Here is a 22,499-nt window from a genome sequence, read left to right on the forward strand (position 1 = left end):
AATACTTTATTAGTATGTATATAAATTTGAATAAATATATAAGGAGAGTAAATTTACTAATATTTAGTCTAGAATCTGGTATCAAAAACTATTAAAAAGATCTACTGAAAGTATATTAACTGTATTTATTAAAAATTTAAGTTTTTGTCATTTTTTTAAAATATATTTCTTTATTGACTTATGAGAGGAAGGGAGAGGGAGGAAGAGATAGAAACATCAATGATGAGTCATTGATTGGCTGCCTTCTGCACGGCCCCCACTGAGGACCAAGCCCGCAGCCCGGGCATGTGCCCTTGGCCGGAATCGAACCCGGGACCTTTCAGTCCCAGGCCGATGCTCTATCCACTGCGCCAAACTGGCTAGGGCAGTTTTTGTCATTTTTAAATAATGAAGGTGTTTGCTGCCTGCTCTGTCCTTCAGTGCACAGCCTCCTGTGGACATGGGTATCAGATGCGTGCTGTGAAGTGTGTGGATGAGCTGCTCAGTGCCGTGTTGGATGACAGACTGTGCTATGGAGCTAGTCGCCCCAGTGACAGGCAGGTAAAGGACACCTCTTCCTGGATTTTAGAAAGGAAAGATTTATGATGCAGGAGAATTATTGATGTGTTAAAATTATTTCCACATGTATTTTCCCCACTATATGCCTTATGAACGTGTGTGTGCATACTCGCCAGAGAGAACTTATTGTCGTTGGTTTTGCCGGCCTTATAGCTTTAGTAATGCTTTTTTTATTCTTTATCTGCCATTGGGTCACTCATTTAAAGTATATTTCCATCCTTTGAATTGTAGAAGCAGGACAATATTATAAATACCATGAACTTTTAAAGTGTGTGGTACTGTTTAAGGTAGTGTGTGTTCATTCAAAATGTTTCAGTTCAGTGATATTTTTGAAGGACTATTGCTCTTTTCTTTTTCAACCATCAGAACAAAACAACCCAAACTTGAGGATTCAGTCATACTATCCACTTCAAGCCCTTGATAGTACTTTATACTTTTTTTGGGGGGGATGGGGAGACAACCCTTTACATTGTTTGTTTGCAATTGAGTAGGAACTGTGCTTGAATTAGGTATGTGGGAGAAGAAATGAAGCATAGGATTTAATATACATCAGAGTGATTAGTTAATTGATGTTTTATAAGATCCATTTTTCTTTTGAACAGGACTGCATCATGATACCTTGCCCAGTTATCCCTAAAACTGGGACCACTTCGTTACCAGCTGTTCCCATGGGAAAGACAGCACAGTGGCGATATGGTTCTTGGACTCCAGTAAGTGAATTTTATTGGGCGGTACAGTATTTCTAATATTGGAGGCTTTCAGGCATTGCCAAAGTGGTTGCTACAGATTTGCCAAATTAATGTCTGCATTCATTCTCAGGTATTTTGATGGTTGGAAGGAGTTTGGGGTTTAGAAATAGGTAATTTAGTGGCTAAATCCTGCTGTGCTTTTCAAGGACTTAGGTTTTCTATTTTCTAATCTACAAAATGGGGGTAATATGTCACAGGTTGTGAGGAGAAGCAGATGGGACATGAAGCTTTTTATCAGCCTTGATTTAAACTACTGACATTTGCATGTTTTTCAAAACTGAAAGCATTGCTTTAAGCATATGTGGTATATATTTTAAACCTTTGCATATTCTCTGAATCAATGATGGGTTCATATCTACTCTATTACTTAGGCTTTCTAAGATATCCTATCTAATAAAAGAGTAATATGAAAATTGACCATCACTCCAACACACAAGATGGCCGCCCCCATGTGGACACAAGAGGGCCGGCAGGGGAGGGCCGTTGTGGGCGATCAGGCTAGCAGGGGAGGGCAGTTGGGAGGAACCAGGCCTGAAAGGGAGGGCAGTTGGGGGTGATCAGGCCTGCAGGGGAGCAGTTAGGAGTCGATCAGGCTGGCAGGGGAGTCGTTAGGGGGTGATCAGGCTGGCAGGCAGGTGAGTGGTTGGGAGCCAGCAGTCCTGGATTGTGAGAGGGATGTCTGACGGCCTTCGAGAGGTCCCAGATTGGAGAGGGTGCTGAGGAACACACCCTCCCCTGTGCACAAATTTCATGCACCGTGCCTCTAGTTTTAAATAAATATCTTAGTGTTTTCTTATATAAAATGCTTTTAATATCTCTAATTTGCAAATAATCAGTATTCCAGGAAGTTGATTGAGTGTTTTATTCTCATTACCATAAATGTTTAATTTGTGAATTTTATGATCTAAACTGTCTTGGATATCCACTGCCCTGTCATTGACTCAGAAGGGATGCCAGGTGATAACATTTGTGATTTGATTTTTCAAGAAACTTGATGTTTTAGAAATTGGAGCAACAGCTATGTGTATGGGAAGTAAGAGAGGTACTATATAACACCTTGGTATCATTCAATTTTTTAAGTGTTCCGCATCTTGTGGAAGAGGCAACCAAGCCCGCTATGTAAGCTGCCGCGATGCTCATGACGGAATAGCAGATGAATCATATTGTGCACATTTACCTCGACCTGCTGAAATCTCCATCTGTTTTAGCCCTTGTGGGGAGTGGCAAACAGGGGATTGGTCACCTGTAAGTATTTTTATGAGAGAAAAAAATGAAATGAACACTTTAAATATAATTAAGAAGTACAATTGGCAGTTATAAAATAGTGATGGGGGATATAAAATGCAGCATAGGGAATATAGTCAAAATATTGTAATAACGCTCAATGTGCCAGGTGGGTACTAGACTTATGGGGGAGCGATAACTTCATAAGTTATATAAATGTCTAACCACTATGCTGGCCACCTGAAACTAACATGATATTGAATGTTAACTGTAATTGAAAAATAAAAAAATAAAAAAATTTAATATTGAGTATAATCTTGTAGTTTACTACATTACGAATGTTATCTAAATTTGTGATCAGTGTTCAGCTTCCTGTGGCCATGGAAAAAAAAACCGGCAAGTTTTATGCATCAAGTACCATCAGCCAATTAATGAGAATCACTGTGACCCTGAAGTTCGCCCTTCAGCCGAACAGGAATGCAATGTGGCAGCCTGCCAGCCCTCGTACAGCAACTTTCCGAGTTCCTCTGAGCAGCCAAACCATTCTCCAGGCAGGAATTTTCCATTAACTCACAAACCAGAAGATAATGAAAAGTGGGGGGTCCATCCATCAATCAGAGGAAACCAATGGAGAACAGGACCATGGGGTTCGGTAAGCCATCTTTATTGAGTTATATTAATTCTGTAATTTTGTTATATTATAGCCTTTTAACGGATATGTATGTAACGACATCAAATGCTTTTAATGCTAGATTTATCTGAAGATCAATAATTTAAACCTTAAAGGGATTAAGCAAATTTTGATATAGATAACAAATCCCCAGCGTTCTTATTGAATTATACTAATGTGATGTTATGCTTACAGAAGAATGCACTTAAAAACAGTCAGATTACAGTCCATTTTAATAAAAGCAAAAGGAAAATCTTTTAAGACTACAAAGGTTTATGAAAAAATCAAACCCAGAAATTGGTAGCAGTGCAGCAGGCTGGTGTAAAAATATGATAAACTACAGAAGGTACGATTGTATTTCATATTTTACATGCGATTAATGACACAAAATAAACACAACAATATAAAAGTTAAGTAACTTAACACTAGTTATTCCTTCATATTGAGACCTTAAAAAATGTTAATTCCTTTTTACTTAATACTTAGGGAAAAGGTGAATTTCCTATTGCAAGCTTTTTTAAGATATCTCTTTTTCATGAATTTGATGACTCAGCATTATACAGATGCAAATTCTCCCCAAATTGGTATATAGACTCCATGAAATACCAGTCAAACTTTGACTCCTTGTGGGGGACTGAGACTGATAAGTTGTTTCTAAAATGTATATGAAAATTAAAAAGTCAAGAATAGTAAAAAACAAACACAAAAACACAGTCACCTTTTCATCAACAAACTCTAATGCAGCCCCTACGAAAGCTCAAGTGTTCTGACGTATTTTCTCAATTCAAATTATGATTCCAAAAAAGGGAGTTTTTACATGGGGAGTTTGAATTTGAGTCAAAATCGTAATTTTTTTCACCATGTAACTTCATGATGTGGATCTGTAGTTGTGTTTTGTCTTGTCAGTGCTCCAGCAGCTGTGCTGGCGGCGTTCAGCGTCGGGTTGTGGTCTGCCAGGATGAAAATGGACAGAGTGCCCATTACTGTGATGTGGCCGCCAAACCCCCTGAGGCAAAGCATTGTGACACAGGACCCTGTCCACAGTGGAACTACGGGAGCTGGGGAGAAGTAAGTCAGAGCATTTCTTAAACTTGTGGAGAAGTACGACATCTCTGAAGACCAGAAGTTAAGCACTTCCTACTGTTAACTGATGGGTAATCTTACTTCACTACACTATGAAGAGAGATTTTTTTTAAAATTTTTATTGAGTTACTAAAACCGTGTTCTGCTTATAGATATCCTAGCACTCGAGGCCTGGTGCACGAATTTGTGCACCAGTGGGGTCCGTTGGCCTGGCCTGTGGGATCGGGCCTAAACTGGCTCTCCAACATCCCCCGAAGGGTCCTGGAATGCGAGAGGGAGCAGCCCAGACCGAGGGACCCCACTGGTGCACAATCGGGGCTGGGGAGGGACACAGGAAGTTGGCCAGCCAGGGAGGGACCACAGGAGGGCTCCAGGGTGTGTCCAGCCCATCTCACTCAGTCCCGATCCACCAGACCCAAGCAGCAAGCTAACCTACCAGTCGGAGCATCTGCCTCCTGGTGGTCAGTGCACGTCATAGTAAGCAGTTGAGTAGCCTTAGCATATCATTAGCATATTATACTTTGGTTGAATGGCCAATCAAACAACCAGACGCCTAGCATATTAGGCTTTTATTATATAGGATGGTATATATCACTCACTCATGACAGGAAATATATACTCCAGATTTTAAAACAGAATCTAATAAGGCTAGCCAATATGTCTATGAATCTAATGCCTTTCTAAAATTAGTATATTAATGTCTTAATTTCTTAGAAAATTAGATTGATATATAGGCCATGTTTATATCTTATTACTGAACTATTCATTTGCTGAATCTCTTAAACAGAGAGTTGACGATTATTGAGCACTTTATTTTTGTCCTGGCATTCTTCTAGTTACTTTGGATCTAAAGATAATTTTTAAAATGGTTATAATGAATAACAATCTTGCCTGTATTATGGGTGAGAAGAATGAGAAAGAAATTGGCATTGGATGAATAAAATAAACCACCTAATTTAATTAGTCAAATGTTTTTGTTTCATAGGAAATTTGGAATTTATTTTTAAAGATACACTTCTGACCAATAGCTTATATATATCAAGTAACATGTATATTTCTCAACTTAGATATGTTTATTGTGAATATTCAAGTAATATGAAAAATTATGTAGAGAATAGAGGCCCGGTGCACAAAATTCATACACTCCGGAGTGGGGAGTCCCCTCAGCCTAGATTGTGAGAGGGCACAGGCCAGGCTGAGGGACCCCCACCAGTGCATGATTGGGGCCGGGGAGGGACACGGGAGGTTGGCCAGCTAGGGAGGGATCATGGGAGGGCTCGAGGGTGTGTCCGGCCTGTCTTGCTCAGTCCCAATCAACCAGATCCCAGCAGCAAGCTAACCTACAGGTCGGAATGTCTGCCCCTTGGTGGTCAGTGCATGTCATAGCGACTGGTCAACTGGTTGACTCTCTACCCCCTGGTGGTCAGTGCACATCATAGTGAGCGGTCATTAGCATATTATGCTTTGATTGGTTGAACAGACAACCATACACTTATCATATTAGGCTTTTATTATATAGGATGAGAACTTTTAACATAACAATACATTTCCTGCCAGACTTCTGTTTTATAGTGGTCTAGAAATAGGGTCATATTACCTAGGCTGCTTTGCCACCTGCTGTCTTTATGTAATATATACTGAACATCTTTCCATGTGAATAAATTTAGATCTGCCTTATTAGCTTTCATAGCTACAGAGTAATCTATTGATAAGACACTGTACATTATGTAGTTAAAACTTCTTACTTAAGTAAGTCAGTTTTACCAGGTCCTTAGCCTAACAAGAGTCTATATTATAGATCCTTCATATTTTATTGAACTATCTTATGGTACTAATTCTCAAAATTTTGTCAATTTTTTTAAATTATAGAAGCAATACTTTGACTTACTTTTTGCCCAGGAAGAAATGTTGACAATTATGAAGAAAGGATAAACTTTAAACTGTAGCATTACTAATTATATATTAAACATTGAATAAAGCAATATCATATTCTCTTTCAAGCCACATAGTTTTGAATTTTCTTCTTATTTTTAGTGTACACAAACATGTGGAGGAGGAATAAAATCAAGATTTGTAATATGTCAATTTCCCAACGGCCAAATGTCACAGGAGCAAAACTGTGAAATCTTGAACAAGCCACCTAGCGTGGCACAGTGTCATGTTCATGCTTGCCCTGATGATGTCTCATGGCATCGGGGACCATGGAATTCGGTACGATAGTATTCTTCTTCTTAACCTTGGTGTTTTGTTTTACTGTGTCCCTTTTACTTTCATTTCCTTTTTTATGAATTATGATGCACACTATGTCTTCTCATTATTTTTTAATGAGACCATTGGTCATCTTGGCTTGTGTTATTAAATATGATAGTTTGGAAGTACAATCTATTCAATTTCAAGTACTGTAATATATATAATGGTTTTATATGTATTTATTTTTTTACAAGTGAATTTTGAACCACAGTCCTATTCTAATTGAAATATTTTACTCTGGTACATCTTTCGCTTGCCCTCTAATCAAAAATGTTTACTATTTACATTTGTATCTAATGTTAATGTTGTGCTTGTAATAATGGCAAATTAAGGCGGTGTGTTGAATGCATAACTGTATGTGGCTTTCTTTTGTCTGTCAATGTCTAGTTACTGATCCAAAAGCAAATAACATTCTTTAAAACTTTGTTTTTACCATTGTTAAACTTAGTATTTTGCTTTGAAATGTGAAAATATTATATAAAAGATAGAGAATTTTACATTGCTAAAGTAAATTAATTGTTTACAGCTTGTTACATACATCATGGAAAAGGATGATTTATATAGTAATTTATATGAAAATTAATTTCTTCCACTGTGTGGAGTTACTGTGTTTTGGGGATGTTTTATTTTTTTTGTTTATTTTTTGGAGCCATAGACAAAATTTGTAAATATTGTTTCTGAATGGTTTATTTTTTCAAGTATTTTTCAAATATTCAGACTTTGAAGAACAATTAATTTATATATATATTTTGAAATTAGCATTTTGGTCACTTTTGATATTTTAAATCATGAATAGCCAAGTACACTTCTTTCAGGTGAAAACTGATTTGAGTCTATAATCTATTTATAATTAAATTTATACAACTAAACTACAACTAATTCTGCATTTGAAAAATAATTATAACTCTGGTTTTATAACCAATTTTGATGTGTACAGTTGTTTTTCTTTGTCCAAGTCAAAGTGTTACAGTGATAAGTAAACCCATGTTTCCACTTATGCTATTTGAGAAGTACTAGCAGGTCATGTTCTAATTTAGGCAGAAATTCATCTTTACAATCAAAGTGTGACTGATGATATAAAACAATAGAACATTTTAACTTCATAGGAGGATCTTAAAGTTGTGCATCAGAGTACCATCATTTTGTGGGAATTAAAGAAAGACATATTTTGCCATAGAAAACATCTACATGTATACTTCATATAAAGTTTACTGACCATCCCTAGGCCAGTGGTTCTCAACCTTCTGGCCCTTTAAATACAGTTCTTCATGTTGTGATCCCAACCATAAAATTATTTTCGTTGCTACTTCACAACTGTAATGTTGCTACTGTTATGAATTGTAATGTAAATATCTGATATGCAGGATGGTCTTAGGCGACCCCTGTGAAAGGGTCATTCGACTGCCAAAGGGGTCGCGACCCACAGGTTGAGAACCGCTGCCCTAGGCTCTAGGCTACAGAGATAGTAAAGACATTTCTTACTCCTGTGGAGTGTACAATCTAGTTGGAGAGATTTTAAATACTATAGAAACAACACAAAAAGGAATCATTTTTTGTTAGCCATCTTAGGTTGAAAATTCACTTTCTCTTTTCTAGATCTCTATATTTTCTTTCATCTTATTGGTTTTAGTTTGCAAGCGTAGGTCTTAATAAGGCTATGGATTGCCCTCTTGGAATTTTGCCCCAATTAGGAAAGCAGACTGCTAACCACTAATTAGACATTGAATCGTAATGGCATTTGTTTCTGAGTACAAGGTTTTATTTTCCCTACTCATTCATGGCTTCATTAATTCTCAGAGCATTAAACATTTACATAATGTCTTCTTCTTTAGGCTAGTTATTGAAGTACCTAAAAAATCAGTGTTTTTGAGTTTGATTTTCTACGAAAGGAGTCAGCAAACTACAGCCAATGGGTTAAATCTGGCCTACGGCCTCTTTCGTAAATAAGTTTTATTGGAACACAGTGAAGCACGTTTGTATGTGTTATCTATGGCTGCTTTTGCACTATAAAGCAGAGATGATTAGTTGCAATAGAGACTGTATGGCCCTCAAGGCTGAAATATTTACTATTTGGCCCTTTCTGGGAAAAGTTTGCTGACTTCTGTTTTGTTTAATAAACTTTAAAATGCTTTTAAAATTTAACATAAAATGTAATTATAGTTATATAGAATATTAGAATTACAAATGTTCATTTGGGGTCAGTTTTAGATTTTTTAACTCTTTGTTTCATTTTTTAAAACAACTTAAGGTCTATCAACCTTCTCTATATATTCACTGTAGTAGTCACAGAATTTTATTCCAGGTTTATGACATATAATTGGTCTTTATCATCACGTAAATTTAATGTGAACAGTGTCACACATTTACATATTGTGTTGGAATACGTGATATTCCAATATATTTGTGTCATGCTTGTTTTTGTATGTAAATGATATCATAAGGGAAAAACCTTGAATGTTCATTAAAGTCCTGTGAAGATGACTTCTTCAGTCTCACAAAAACAAATGAACAAGGAAAGAATAATAACCACAAATTACAAATAGTAAGGCATAAGTACACAATTCATTGCTTACTTCATATTTATTCCAAATGGAGTTCATTGAATGATTCAGTCTTTGCACTAATGAAGAAATGTAATCTTTATTTTTCTGATAAATTGAAGGTGAATTTTAAAAATCACAAATGTTTATATCAGAATTTTTACAAACTTATTTATTTACCTTTATATGTATTATATATATATATAATCACTAGAGTTCCTGGATTTCTTTTATTATATGAAGAATTTCACTCCTTAAATTAGCCTTTTATATTAAAAGGGTTTAAGGAATCTGAAGTTTTGTTAAAGTTAGATATAACCTTTTACCTCTTTCAGTTTTGCTACATATTAGCCAAACTTCAGAATACCTCTTATTAACATATCAGTTTAATATTCTTTCATGGATAATTTTAATTTTAACAGGTCCCGTTCACTAGATTAGAAAATTAAGAATGTGTATGTATACGTATGTGTATACATATACATATATATCAATGTCATGAAATCTCAGAAACACTTTTCATTTTAAAGCAAAATTAAAAATATGAAGTGCTAAATCATTAAAATGTAACTAAGAAGGAAAGTTGTTACTGTACATTTAAATTTTCTCCTTGTTGTGGGAAATCTTGTAATAACTTACAACTATGATTAAAGAAAGGAATAAATAAGTCTTAACCTATGTCTGTTAATTTAATGATTACTTTTTGGGATTAGTCAATGTAAAATGATTGTATTTTAACCCTTGTTATTAATAACATGTGTTGTGGCTTTGTGCTTTGCATAATTCATATGTATATGTTGTATTTTTACTCCTTGGATTAATACCTAAAATGTTTTAAGTCACTGAACAAATCTTTTGTTGTAATGAATGCCTCCTTTCTTTTGGTGGTATATTTTCCTTAAATAACAACTTTTCATTTCTATAATTAAACATTTAATTGTTGAATAGTATATGTTTTTATAATTTTACTTAGTATATTTATAAGCTGCTGCTATTTTTAAGATAATTTTTTAGAAACTAACATTGATATTAAAAATATATGATTTGTTGTTTAGTTATTAATTTTTAAATACTAGAAATTTTATAATTTCCTTTTATATGTTATAAACAATAAAAATTTGATACAAAGTACTTAGTACATTAAAAATAAATGTGCTTATGATCAAGATAGTCTTTAAAAGGTAAGTGAATTTTTACTTTCTCTCTTTCATATATATATATATATATATATATATATATATATATATGAAATATTACACATACCAATCAAACTGTTGCAACAAATGTTCTTTAAATAAATTTATATTAATCTCTGTATCTCTGTATTTTCCCACTAAGTCTCATTTAAGTGATTCATTTTCCTACATGTTTTTATTTCCTACATAGAATGAAGTTATATTTGATAAGACAAATAATGAGTGCTTGAGTGTGTTCTGGGACTGGTGATGTGCCTAGAAGAAGTAAAGAGAGTATTCTTTTCCATTAAAGATTGTTGTTTTCGCACAAAAATAAGAAAATTGTTTTTAAAAAATGAAAGTTCAATACTTGAACCCTCTTGATTCTGGCACTTTCCTTCAAAGTGTTTTTTTTTTTAAAGAATAGACTTCTGTAGCATCTTGTAACTTATATATATTACATACATATATATAACATATATAAGTGTGTGTGTTTGTGTGTGTATGTATATGTATATATATATATATATATATATATATAAATTTCTATATAAAATATAGTGTGTATACTAAATATATATACAGAATGCAACAGAAGCATTTCCAGAAGTGATTAGTGGTAGCAGCACACACCCAGTAAATCTGCAGTTTTGATTTTAACAACTTTGTGTAACAAAAGAACATTGAGGGTCTGAAAAGAAGGGTTAGGTTGCTTGAGTCAACTGCTATTATGTAATTGAGTGACCCTTATATATTTTTATAATATATTTATACATTGCAAACATATTTAATATATAAGTATATTTTGTGATTTGTAGAATATATACAAATGTGGATTTAAAAATATAAGGTGATTATATAATAAACATAATTTTTACTTTATGAATAACACTTTTCTCTCACTGAAGTATTGTTATAATTTATCTCATTTTTAAGAAAATGATAGAATGTTTTATTAATTTTGAAAATCTTATATCAACACTATTACAGCAGTTCAAAAATCTGGTTGTTTCAATATGTGATATCAGTAGCTTCCATAGCTAAAAAATTACCTTGCAAAAATACACACCTTCATAAAGCCAAGTTTATCACTAATGCTCCTTTCATATACTAGTAAGTGATTTTAAATCCAGTATACTAATTATTCAAAACATTTGTTGAAATTTGTCTCACAAATTTTCAATTTTCCCTGATGTCATTCAGATCTTGAAGTACTGGAAAGAGTAATATTTTTATATTTTAACAAATGGCATTCAAGTTTAATACAACTTTGAAAGATTTGGAAGCTACTTAAACAGATGAGAAAATTTTCCTTCAAAGTTTTAAATATATGCATTTCTGAGAGTTTTTTATAGTTGGCATGCTGTTAATGATAACATCATGTAATACTAGAAATTAGTAAAAATTTTCCAAAAGCTTTCTCATTCACTCTTAAATATCTCTTTTACCTTAAAGGATAAAAGATGGGTCTTTTTTTAAAAAATTATCTATTAAATATCACATTTTTATAACTGTCATAGGAAAAAAATTAGCAAATGTGGAACAAGCTTCTTTTTGTAGTGGAAAAATTAGAAAAGTCATGATAATTATGAGATCAGTCAAGTTTGTGTTTAAAGAGAGTAAAAAACTTGGACAATGAGCTGAGTTAATTTGAGAGCATTGGGATTACAAACTGCAGGTTCAGGGCCCATTTGATGAAACATAACTTGATTTTGTATATTAGTCTCATGTAAAAGGATGTAATTTTGCTTTCATCAAGAGAAATGTAAACTTTCATTTACCAAAAGAATTTGAAGATATTCTTAAGACTGCTGAAATGTTAACTATGAAGTTTATCCTAGATCCTGTAGTTGAGTGAGTTGTGGGGTTAGAATGCCTAAGCTCGAGTCCACTGCTATTTTGTAACTGAGTGACCTTTAGCAATTTACTTAACATTTCTTAGAGATTATGTTCATAGACTAGAAATAGTAGCTCCCTAAAGAAGACATTTTATTAGGGTTCAATGGAACAATAGGTAAAGTGGTTGGCATGGAGCGTGCTACAAAAAGGCTCAATATATTTTGCTTGTCATTATCACTTACCCAATCATAAGTAGATATTTCCTAGGAATTCACCCAGGAGCTAAAAATCCAAATGCAGTAGCTAAAGCTAATAACACGAGAGCCACTGAAGCAAGTTATATTCTAGTATGAGAGAAATCAGTTTGAACTGGAGTGTCTTTTTTTTTTTTAATTTTTATGGAAATAAAATAACCAGCAGATTTGAAGTCATAAAGGTACAGTTTAATGAATTTCCCAAAGTGAACACACATGTGTAGCTTGCACTGAACCCAAAAATAGTGGTCCCAGAAATTCACCCACTTATCCCCTTAAAGTCACCCACAAGGTAACCCCTATTCTGACATCCAATATCATAGGTAAGTTGCCTGCCTTTGAACTTTATCTAAACGGAACTTAATTTGCTTGTGAGAGAAGCAATGTTGGGTTTGTGAGATTCATTCATGTGTGTAATTTTAGTTTCTCATTGCAATCGAGTATTGTATAAATTGAATAAATATGATTTGTATGAATATTTATTTTCTACTTGACAAGCATTAGGGATTGTTTTTAATTTGGGACTTAGAAATAATGCTGTTAGGAATGTCTTTTGGTGAACATGCATATGTAGATCTATTGGATATGTAGCCAGGAGTTGAATTGCAGGATTTTAGTGTATGCATATGTTCAGTTGTAGTAAATTGTATTAGACAATTTTTAAGGTGGTTGTATGAGAATTCCAATTGTTCCACATCCTTGTCAACACTTGGTATTATCAGACTTTTAAATCTTAGTGATTCCAGTAAAGGTATGGTAGTATTTTTTGTGTGGTTTTAATATGTATTTTGTGATGCCCAGTTAAAGTGCCTCTCCTTATTACCACAGAATTCTTCTTTTCTGAAGTACCAGTTGAAGTCCTTTGTCTGTATTTTTATTGAATTTTCTGCTTTATCTTATTGACTCATAAGAGTTAAATTTTTGCTCAGAGTATAAGTCCCTTGAGGGATAAATGTATTGAAGAATAGCTTACATTTCAGTCTTCTACTGTCATTCAGTCTCAGCCATAGCTCCTAAGTAGCAATAGTACAGGAGTTTCCACTTCTTGCCATTAAGTACATAGATGAGTGATTCAGAGAAAATTAAAATAGGCAAATATGAGGAAAATAGCTAATGTCTATAGTGAATGTTTATTTTTAATGACATAAAAGAAAAATTTTGAAAAGTTACAACTTCCTACTTTGCTATTTTAAGAGAAGAACAATTAGCCAGTTTCTTTTCCAATTATTTTTTTAAATCCCAATTTATAATCTTCATGAGTTTCTACTTTAATTCATTCAGGAGATGTTTACATAGCAGTTACTGTGTATTAGTGATATTTACTAGGTGTGGAGAGTAAATCAGGACATAATGTTCATGGTACAGCAGGTAAGAAAAAAATTTAAAAGATATATTAAAACAGATGATAAATTATTTTTAGACTAATGCTCCATTTATTTATATTTAATCTTTATGTTAAAAGTATTATATATGTCCTTTGTTTTCCCCCATTGACCTCTTCTAGCCTGCCCTCACCTCAGGGCTTCACCACCCTATTGTCTGTGTCATATATGCATACAAGTTCTTTGGTTGATCTCTTCCTACCTACCCACCTCCTTTTAATGAAATATTTATTAACTAGAGGCCCGGTGCACAAAAATTTGTGCACTTGGAGGGGGGAATCTCTCAGGCCGGCCTGTGCCCTCTCACAGTCTGGGACCCCTCGGGAGATGTCCACCTGCTGGCTTAGGCCCACTCCCCAGGGGACTGGTCCTAAGCTGGCAGTCAAACATCCCTTTGGTAGCCCGGGAGCCCTTGGGGGATGCCCACTTGCCAGCTGGGAGCAGGCCTAAGCCGCAGTCGGACATCCTTAGCGCTGCTGAGGAGGCGGGAGAGGCTCCCATCACCACCGCTGTGCTGGCAGCCATCAGACTGGCTTCCTCCATTGCCAGGGGCAACCCAAGCCTTCTGCTCACTCTAGCTCGGTGGCCGCTGCCATCTTAGTTGGGTTAATTTGCATACTTGTTCCTGATTGGCTTGTGGGCATGGATTGTGGGGGTAGCAGAGGTACAGTCAATTTGCATGTTTCTCTTTTATTAGATTAGATGACAAGAAGCACCACTCTAAGCTAAACAACATATAACTAACAACACAATTGAAAATACTGTATCAAAAAGTCAGAATTCTGTGAAGGAAAACTTGGATGCAGTAATTAAAATTGTCAGCAAAAGACTTGCCAACAGTAGAACCATTTCTATTTCTAGCCTGTAATATTTTTGAGGAAGAGTTATAAACATACAGGTGTACCCCCCAAAAATGTATACACACTTTAGCAGCTGATAGCTCAATTTTGAAAATGAAATCTATTTTAATAATACTGCCTTTATTATTATTCTAAGTGTGTATTTACATTTTTTGAATACCTTATACGTTGAGAAAAGGTTTCTTCTAAAGTAGTAAATTTAAACCATAAACAAGCCCAAATATATTTAATAGGTAGAACCAGAAAGGATTTTGTGTGATTAATGATTAATCATTCTGCTTTGGGATGTCATTCAGTGTAGTATGAGAATTAAAATGTACATGTTATACTGTATAAATGATGTATATTCTGTGAAAACATATTCTTTTTGAGACTGAAAGAATAAAAGGAAATTTATATTGCCACACCAATAAAAACTAACTCTATTCTGCCACCAGACAGAGTTCACATCCTTCCATCTGAGGGAAACTTCTTTACTCTTTATTCGTGGGCCATAGGAGAATTTTCACATCTAGGAATAGGGAAGATAATCAGGCATGGCACTTCTCTCACTCAGGGACATTTCTTCAGAGTCAGGAAATAAGCTCAAAAATAGTAGTTCATAGGGGAGCCTGTGTCCATGTCAACATTTCTCTGCTAAACTTGGCAATATCTCAATTTTAGATGAAACCAGGAGGAGGCCCTTCTTATCTCTACAGGGCACCATGTAGAATCATAAAAACAGCAGCAAACACTATGAAGAAAGATCTATTACACGAAGCTCTTCATTCGTTGTTACCTAAAGATCATTCAACTCTACCTCATTCTGATAAAACAGATTGAATATTTAAAAGATCTTTATATGGATACGAGTGGCCTGGTGCACGATATTCGTGCACAGGGGAGAAGGGTCGCTCAGCCCAACCTGCACCCTTTCCAATCTGGGAGCCTTCAGGGGATGTCCAACTGCCAGTTTAGTTCCACAGGGATCGGGCCTAAACTGGCAGTTGGACATCCCTCTCGAAATCTGGGACCTCTGGCTCCTAACCACTCACCTGCCTGCCTGCCCTAACCATTCTACCTGCCTGCCTGATCCCTCTAAATGCCCTCCCCTGCTGGCCTGGTCACCCCTAACTGCCCTCCCCTGACAGCCTGGTTGCCCCTATTAATTTTGTTTTTTTAGTCTTATCCCCTTCACACACAATTGTATTTGACTTATTGACTTCTCCTTCTCACACAATTTTTCTCTCTCCTTTATGTAACACTTTTTTTCTACTGACTCATCATTTATAAACTTTTCTTTCCTCCTTATTTCCTACTTCTGTTCATCATCCTTCTTCCCATCTTTCTCCTACCCCCCCCCCATTCCTTCTTTCCTTTATCTTTACCCCTGCCCTCCTTCCCTTTTCCTTCCTTCCCACCTTAATTTTTTTCTTCACTTCCTCCCTGAGACCTGCTTTGCTCCTTCCCCCATTTCTTCCTTCTTCCCAATTCACCTTTTAAGCTCTAAAAGCTTCCCTTTAAAACTTTTTTTCCCTCCCTCTTTCTCTCTCATCCACATTCTTCTCTACTTACTTCCACTGTTTTAATATCTATCTACCTGCCTAATTATTCACTATCATTTATCTTTTTTTAATTTTCTGACTCTTATTTTTAAAATCTGTCCCCAGTACACAACTATACTTGATTTTCATTATAGCTCCTACAGTTCACTCATACATCCTCTTTCCTTCTTTAACTCTGCTCTCTACTGACTCCTTTATAAAGTTCTTCCCTCTCTCCTTCCCTTCTTAAAGCTTCCGTTGCGGGTGGGGCGTTAACGCCCAGCCCAAGGCTCAGCTCCAGCCAGGTGTTCACTCCCCCCTCTTCCTGGCCTCCCCACGGCTGTCCTGCTCCCATTCCCTGCCCAGGACAGCCAGCCCAGCGAGGGTGGCCGAGGCCCGGCGCTCTGGGCTCTGCTGCTGCGAAGCAGGAGCGCCTCCACCCAAAGGGCCTTGGACCATCCTCCACTCCATCCCGGACCCGTGGGCGTCTCCCTGCCAATGGCTGCCACTGCCCTCCTCCCGTGTCTAGGTGGGGCTCCCCGCTCCATGCAGCCTGTGTCCCGCCCCTCTGCGGGCACACCTGCTTTACTCCCCATGGTCGCCACCCCCTTCCACATGCAGTTTCCTTCTCCTCCTATGGTATCCTCTTCTACCCCAGGCCTTGCAGCTGCCTGAGCAGAGGGCATAAACACAGCCTGCTGATTCAGTTGTGACATGAGCTTTAATGGACAAATTTGCATATTCCTCTATTATTAGATTAGATGTGTGTATATATATGTAACCCTCACCCAAGGACACACAGAGAGAAAGAGAGGGGCCAGGAGAGTGAGAGAGAGAGGGGAACAGCAGTTGGGTTTTCAGGGGTAGGAGGGGGGGAGGGGCGAGAGAGAGAGATCAATTGGGCCTTCCATATGTGCCCAACCAGGGATCAAATCCACAACCTAGGTATGTGCCCTGACTGGGAATCGAACTGGCAACCTTTTGGTGTACAGGATGATGCTCAACCAACTGAGTCACTGGCCAGGCTGTTCATAGATTTTTTTCTACATGGCATTCATTCATTCATTGGAAACATTTATTAATGAATGAAACTCAAGATGCTACATTTTGAGAGGGTCATAACAAAGGAGACAGGGATAATTAAAGAGTTGGACTAGGTAGATAAATTTAACCAGGAAAACAAAAAGAGAAAAACAGCTGTCTTCAAATATTTTCCCTGTGAAATTGGATGTAGTCTTACTCCAAGGTGTAGAATAAGAATTACAGGTGAATATTTCATATATGTATGTCAGTTTCAGCTCAAAATGAAGAACAATAATCATATAGTTTTCCTAAAAAGAAATAGCCACTTCTTTTCCCTGTATCTTAAAAAAAAAAAAAAAAAAAAAAAGGTACAGCCCTAGCCTATTTGGCTCAGTGCATAGAGCATCCGCCTGAAGACTGAAGGGTCTCAGGTTCCATTCCGGTCAAGGGCACATGCCTGTGGGGCTTGCAGGAGGCAGCCCAGTCAATGATTCTTTCTCATCATTGATGTTTCTCTCCCCCCACCCCTCCTCTCTGAAATCAATAAAAATATATTTTTAAAAAGGTAAATTTTTTTATTTGTGCAAATCTCAAAATGTGTTTAGTAAACCCTCACATTTAATTAATAACTTAGATGATTATAGATTGAAAATTTCCTTCAGGGTTTCTAAGGCATTACCTTATCCTCTAGCAATCTCAGCTATTATGAAGTCTGGTAATCTGATTCCCAGCCTGTTGTATATACCTTTTTTCTACACCTGAGCCACTGAGGCTTTTGGTTTCTTCTCTTAATCCCTAGTGTTCTGATACTTCATGATGAAGTGACTTAGTGTTTTAAAATTTAGTTTGCTAGGCATTCTGTAGGTCCCTCCATTAAGGAGACTGGTGTTGAGAAATTGACTGTATTATTTCTTAGCTAATTTCTTAGAAATAGATAATTTCTATGCAAATATTTTCATTGTTCTTTCTTGAACTCTTTCTAGTTAATTATTAGAATTCTTGGATTGACTCTCTAATTCTCTTGTTCTTATTTCCCCATTTTAATATCCCTGCCATTTGTTTTTACTTGATGGTAAATTGTCAGTGCCTAACCCATTTACTGAATTATTTACTTTAGTTAAAATATTTTTAACTATCAAAAGATTTTTCTTGCATTCTGATTGTTATTTTTTGGGGGGGTCACAGTATTGTATTCTTGTTTTATCCATACAATATCTACTCTCTGTCTCATTAATTACAGTTTTGTTCTATTTTGAGGGGAAATTCTCTCATTTGCCTCTTCATCCCTAGGACCCTTTCTTTAGGGTGTGAGTGAGTGGTTTTCTAGTTTTCTTATTAAAGCTTTTCTTCAAAAGTTGATGAACCTCTGCAGCTCATTCTTGTTTAACAGTAAAACACTAGGGAATTCATTGAAAACTCTGCAATTACATAGAGTTCAGTGACTGATGATTTTCCCTGCGAATCAATATTTGTCAGAGAAGAACCCCTAATGCCCTGTTTGTGAGGAAGGGTGGTACAGGCAGAGAGACGATGGGTCAAGATTCAATGTGAGAAATTCCCTTATTTTAACCCCAGCATTCCCCACTCAAGCCCAAGCAGTTTAAGTTCTCCAGGAAACAGGCCCCTATCTGGCTGCAGAGTAGAGGCATGGCAGCACTGCTTGCATCCGGGTGCTGAGCCTGGGGGCGGGTGGGGGTTGGGGGGGGGGGTGTTGGATACAAGTTGTCCTTGCTTCACATTGACCTCTCTTTTTGTTATCCTCTCTGCTTCTTCTGAGGTTGCTGAAACCTATTTTATTTACTCTGACTTTGTGGGTTGAAAACAATGAAGGAGAAGACATGAATACGTATGGTCAGTCACTCCACTGTTTTCAACGGAAACTGTTTTGTTGTTTTTTAACCCAATATCTATTCACCTTCTATTTCACTTTCTCTACCTTCTCCTCACTCTGGAAATAACTTGAAGTGTGTCTGATGTGTTTTTCACCATCGAGGTAAACAGTCCCCCCCGCCCCCCCGTCCCCGCCCCCCCCCCCTTTCCCCGCCCCTGCGCGCCAGGGAAACAGACAGGATCTTCCTGAAATTCCATTGGAGTGTTTACCCTCCTTATCTCACCACAGAATGAGTTCTCACTGTAAGAGTCCTGATCATATTCCATTCAAGTGTTTACTAGAGGAATCCAAGCCACAGTTATATTTCCACTGTCTCTTTTATATTTCCTCAGTATTTGGGAAAGGAAGGAAAAGAAAGGAGAATGGAGGTTTCGCATGCATTTGGAATATTGAGTTAAGCACTGTTTTAGGTTCAGTCATACGTTCTCTTTAATCTCACTCCTGCGCTGAGGTATAGGTATTATTACTACCACTTTAAGATAAGAAGACCGAGAACCAGCAAAGTTAAGTATAAGCATCTACAAGGTTGCTCAGCCACTGACAACTGAGAGTCAAACATAAATTTTGTTATTCCAGATTCCAGGCCCTTTTTATTATTCTATTCTCTACTCCTTAGTAGTAAATACTATCCCCCCCCCCACCTTAAATTTTAACACAAATAATTCATACTTATCTTAAGATGATTTTTAAATTAGCTTTAATTCCCTGAAATATTAAATCAATCCCTAAAACATTCTTGCTTCAAAACTTTTATTGCATATGATAAAGAGACACAATTACGTGGAATGGCGCATTTTAATTTCAGCTCTAACTTTTCCTTTGTTGAAGTATTGATAGAGCTCTCTTTTTATTTCTCATCTGAGAGTTCTCTGTGCATATTCCTTTCAGATCTTTATAGCCCTACTGAAAAGCAAACTTCTTGGCTTTATTTCTGTTAACTCCCACAGCTAGTACGAAAACATTTGTAGAAACGTGGAATGGTAAATCCTGCTATTCTGCTGGCACTTGATTTTAAGAATTTTGTAAATGTTACCATAGTAACTAGTGCCTTCAAAGTAAAAAATAAAAAATTAAAAAAGGTATGCTTTTGTTATTTCCCTGGTGTCTTACCTTTCCATGGTCCGCCCATACTGGATAGATGGATGTGCTCTGTTTCCTACAGGAAAGCAGACGCTCCTGATTCTGACGGAGGCTCCTGGGGGGGGTGACGCAAAAATAGGGTTTTCATCATGGGATGTGCCATATGGTCTTACAAGCCCCGTGTGCTGTGATTTGTATAAAGACATCCAGAAAAAGTAAATTCACAGTATTGGCCCCAAAAGGATAGTTAAAACTAGACAACATTTATATTATTCTCATACGGGCAATAACATTTTGTCCCTCTTAATCATATAATTATAAAGATTTGTGTTATTCATTGAGTCAATAAAAACTCCAAACAGGAACTCTTTAGATTAGTTCCACTTGCTAAACAGATTTTATAGAGGAGTTTGAAATGTGTATTACCCCTTTGTAGTACAAACAAACTACATACTATTAGAAAGGTAAAAGAATGAATTACCAGTTTTAAACGAATGGCAGTTTTTCCTGAGTGTTTCTTGTTACAGATGGTGCTTAACATTTTGAATACAAGTCACAATTTCTGTTGCTTCTAGCAAATAAACCTTCGTTCAGTACTGTTTGCAGATTCATAATTATTGCTTATCATATCTTACTATTGGACAAAACTAATCTAATAATAGAGTAATTATCAAATAACTGGGTGACTTTTCATGCTGATTTATTTTATGTGTGGGAAATAATATTGTATGATAAGTGAACATTTCTGCATAAAGTATTTGCATGAGTTATTGCAACTTTCATCCAGGTTTTATATTTGAAATGAAGATAATCACAAAACTTTTCCAAAGTCATAATTTAGACAACATTAACAATTAGATTGTAATAAAATATCTTTAAATATTATTTCCAGTGGAATAAGCCATATTGCATTGACTAGCTTAAAACTTTAAATCTACTGTGGGTATCTAAATCTATACACATATATGTTCAAAAGTAAAATTTTAGAACATAAAATAGAAGACAATTTTACAATTCCAGTATTATAAAGATATGAAAATAATGAAAGTTTACAGGATGTTATTAAGCATGTATTTCTTTGACCTTTAAGTTGGAACTCAACATTTTTTCAAATGAATCTGCCTTAAAATTTTTTAAATGTCTGAAGGTTCCAGTTTTACATATAATCAGATGCAATGCAATAGAATAAAATATTTCAATGGTGAATATTTTTAAAACCAAATGCTGTCTTGGTTTATTAAAGCTGTATAGTCAAAGGATGTCTGTGACAGGTTAAAAAGGAAAATTTCAAACTCCATTAAACTTTAAAACTCTAAGTATAATCTTTCAGGAAATACTATGAATGGGGTCCCTGTTGATAGATTTAGTATCTCACTCCTTAGTGCACATATGTGTTGAATTAAAGGAACAGTAGCAGCAGTATTTTATAGATTTGACACTCTATCTTAATATGCCTATTTTACCTTTTTTTGTTTGTTTTTGTTTAATAGAGGAATACCTTACTCACTGTGGATGTTTTACTCTAACTACTTTAATGTCTTACTTCTCTAATTATTGAGGAGCTCAGTTTAAAAGTATTGCAACACTGTAGATAATGCCCTTAATTACAAAGCAGTTGTATAAAACTTCTATCTAAGATTCTACTGTAGTAAGAGGTTTTTCTCTTAGATATGCGGGTATCATTAGCTTCCTAAAGATTTCAAAACCATGTTGTTCCTGGGGCTTAGATATAGTCTCTATTGTTATAGGCTTCTTAAAAATTGGAAAGAAAGAAAAAACACATATATGTATAGATGCATACATGCATTAGTGTTTTATTCCACATAATATCTAATTTCTGGCCTATATTGACCTGAAACTCTATCAATTCCCTATTTAATTTGTCATTTCATAGACTTACCTCTTGTTTCATAATGGTATTATAAAGACATTTAACATAATTACCAAAACATCATTTAATAAAATCTTTACCAAAATAGCTACGATTAAAATTTTTCCATTAAAAAAATTCAACTTTGCTACAAAAACATAAAATAGCTTGGTTTAGAAAAAGTGCAAAAGAAAAATAAATACTACATGTGCCTATACTGAGAAATTCATTGATACCCTGGGCTTTTCCTGAAGACTAGGGTATTTCCTTGAGATGAAGGAAAACACTAGTTCCCTCAAGTTATTCCAAGAGAGACACTCTATACCTAATTATGTTTTAGCTATTCCAATATGTTTGTTTTAAAGTCAGAACCACTCCATTTTATGCATTTTAAATCGATGCTTCTTATTCAGATGAATTTGTTCTGATGGAAATGATTTATGGTTTATAATGAGAGGGTTAGACTTGTACTGTGTAATGATTACATTTCTGTTAGTTTAGCTACCCTAAAGCAAAAATCGTGTGAAT

The 22,499-nt window shown here is 35.7% G+C and overlaps 1 protein-coding gene across 1 annotated transcript in view; it reads left to right on the forward strand.

The window, feature by feature from the left end:
* ADAMTS20 (ADAM metallopeptidase with thrombospondin type 1 motif 20) overlaps window positions 1-22,499 on the forward strand; it is a gene marked incomplete at both ends in the record, with an annotated part of 166,168 nt that overhangs the window by 105,018 nt on the left and 38,651 nt on the right. The window contains 6 exons of the mRNA XM_081082830.1: window positions 421-540; window positions 1,161-1,268; window positions 2,388-2,552; window positions 2,893-3,183; window positions 4,108-4,269; window positions 6,319-6,495. Coding sequence (XP_080938956.1) covers window positions 421-540; window positions 1,161-1,268; window positions 2,388-2,552; window positions 2,893-3,183; window positions 4,108-4,269; window positions 6,319-6,495 — 1,023 coding nt within the window. The remainder of the gene's footprint in view (window positions 1-420; window positions 541-1,160; window positions 1,269-2,387; window positions 2,553-2,892; window positions 3,184-4,107; window positions 4,270-6,318; window positions 6,496-22,499) is intronic.

This window comes from Myotis nattereri (assembly GCF_964212035.1).
Source record: "Myotis nattereri genome assembly, chromosome: 2".
NCBI lineage: Eukaryota > Metazoa > Chordata > Mammalia > Chiroptera > Vespertilionidae > Myotis > Myotis nattereri.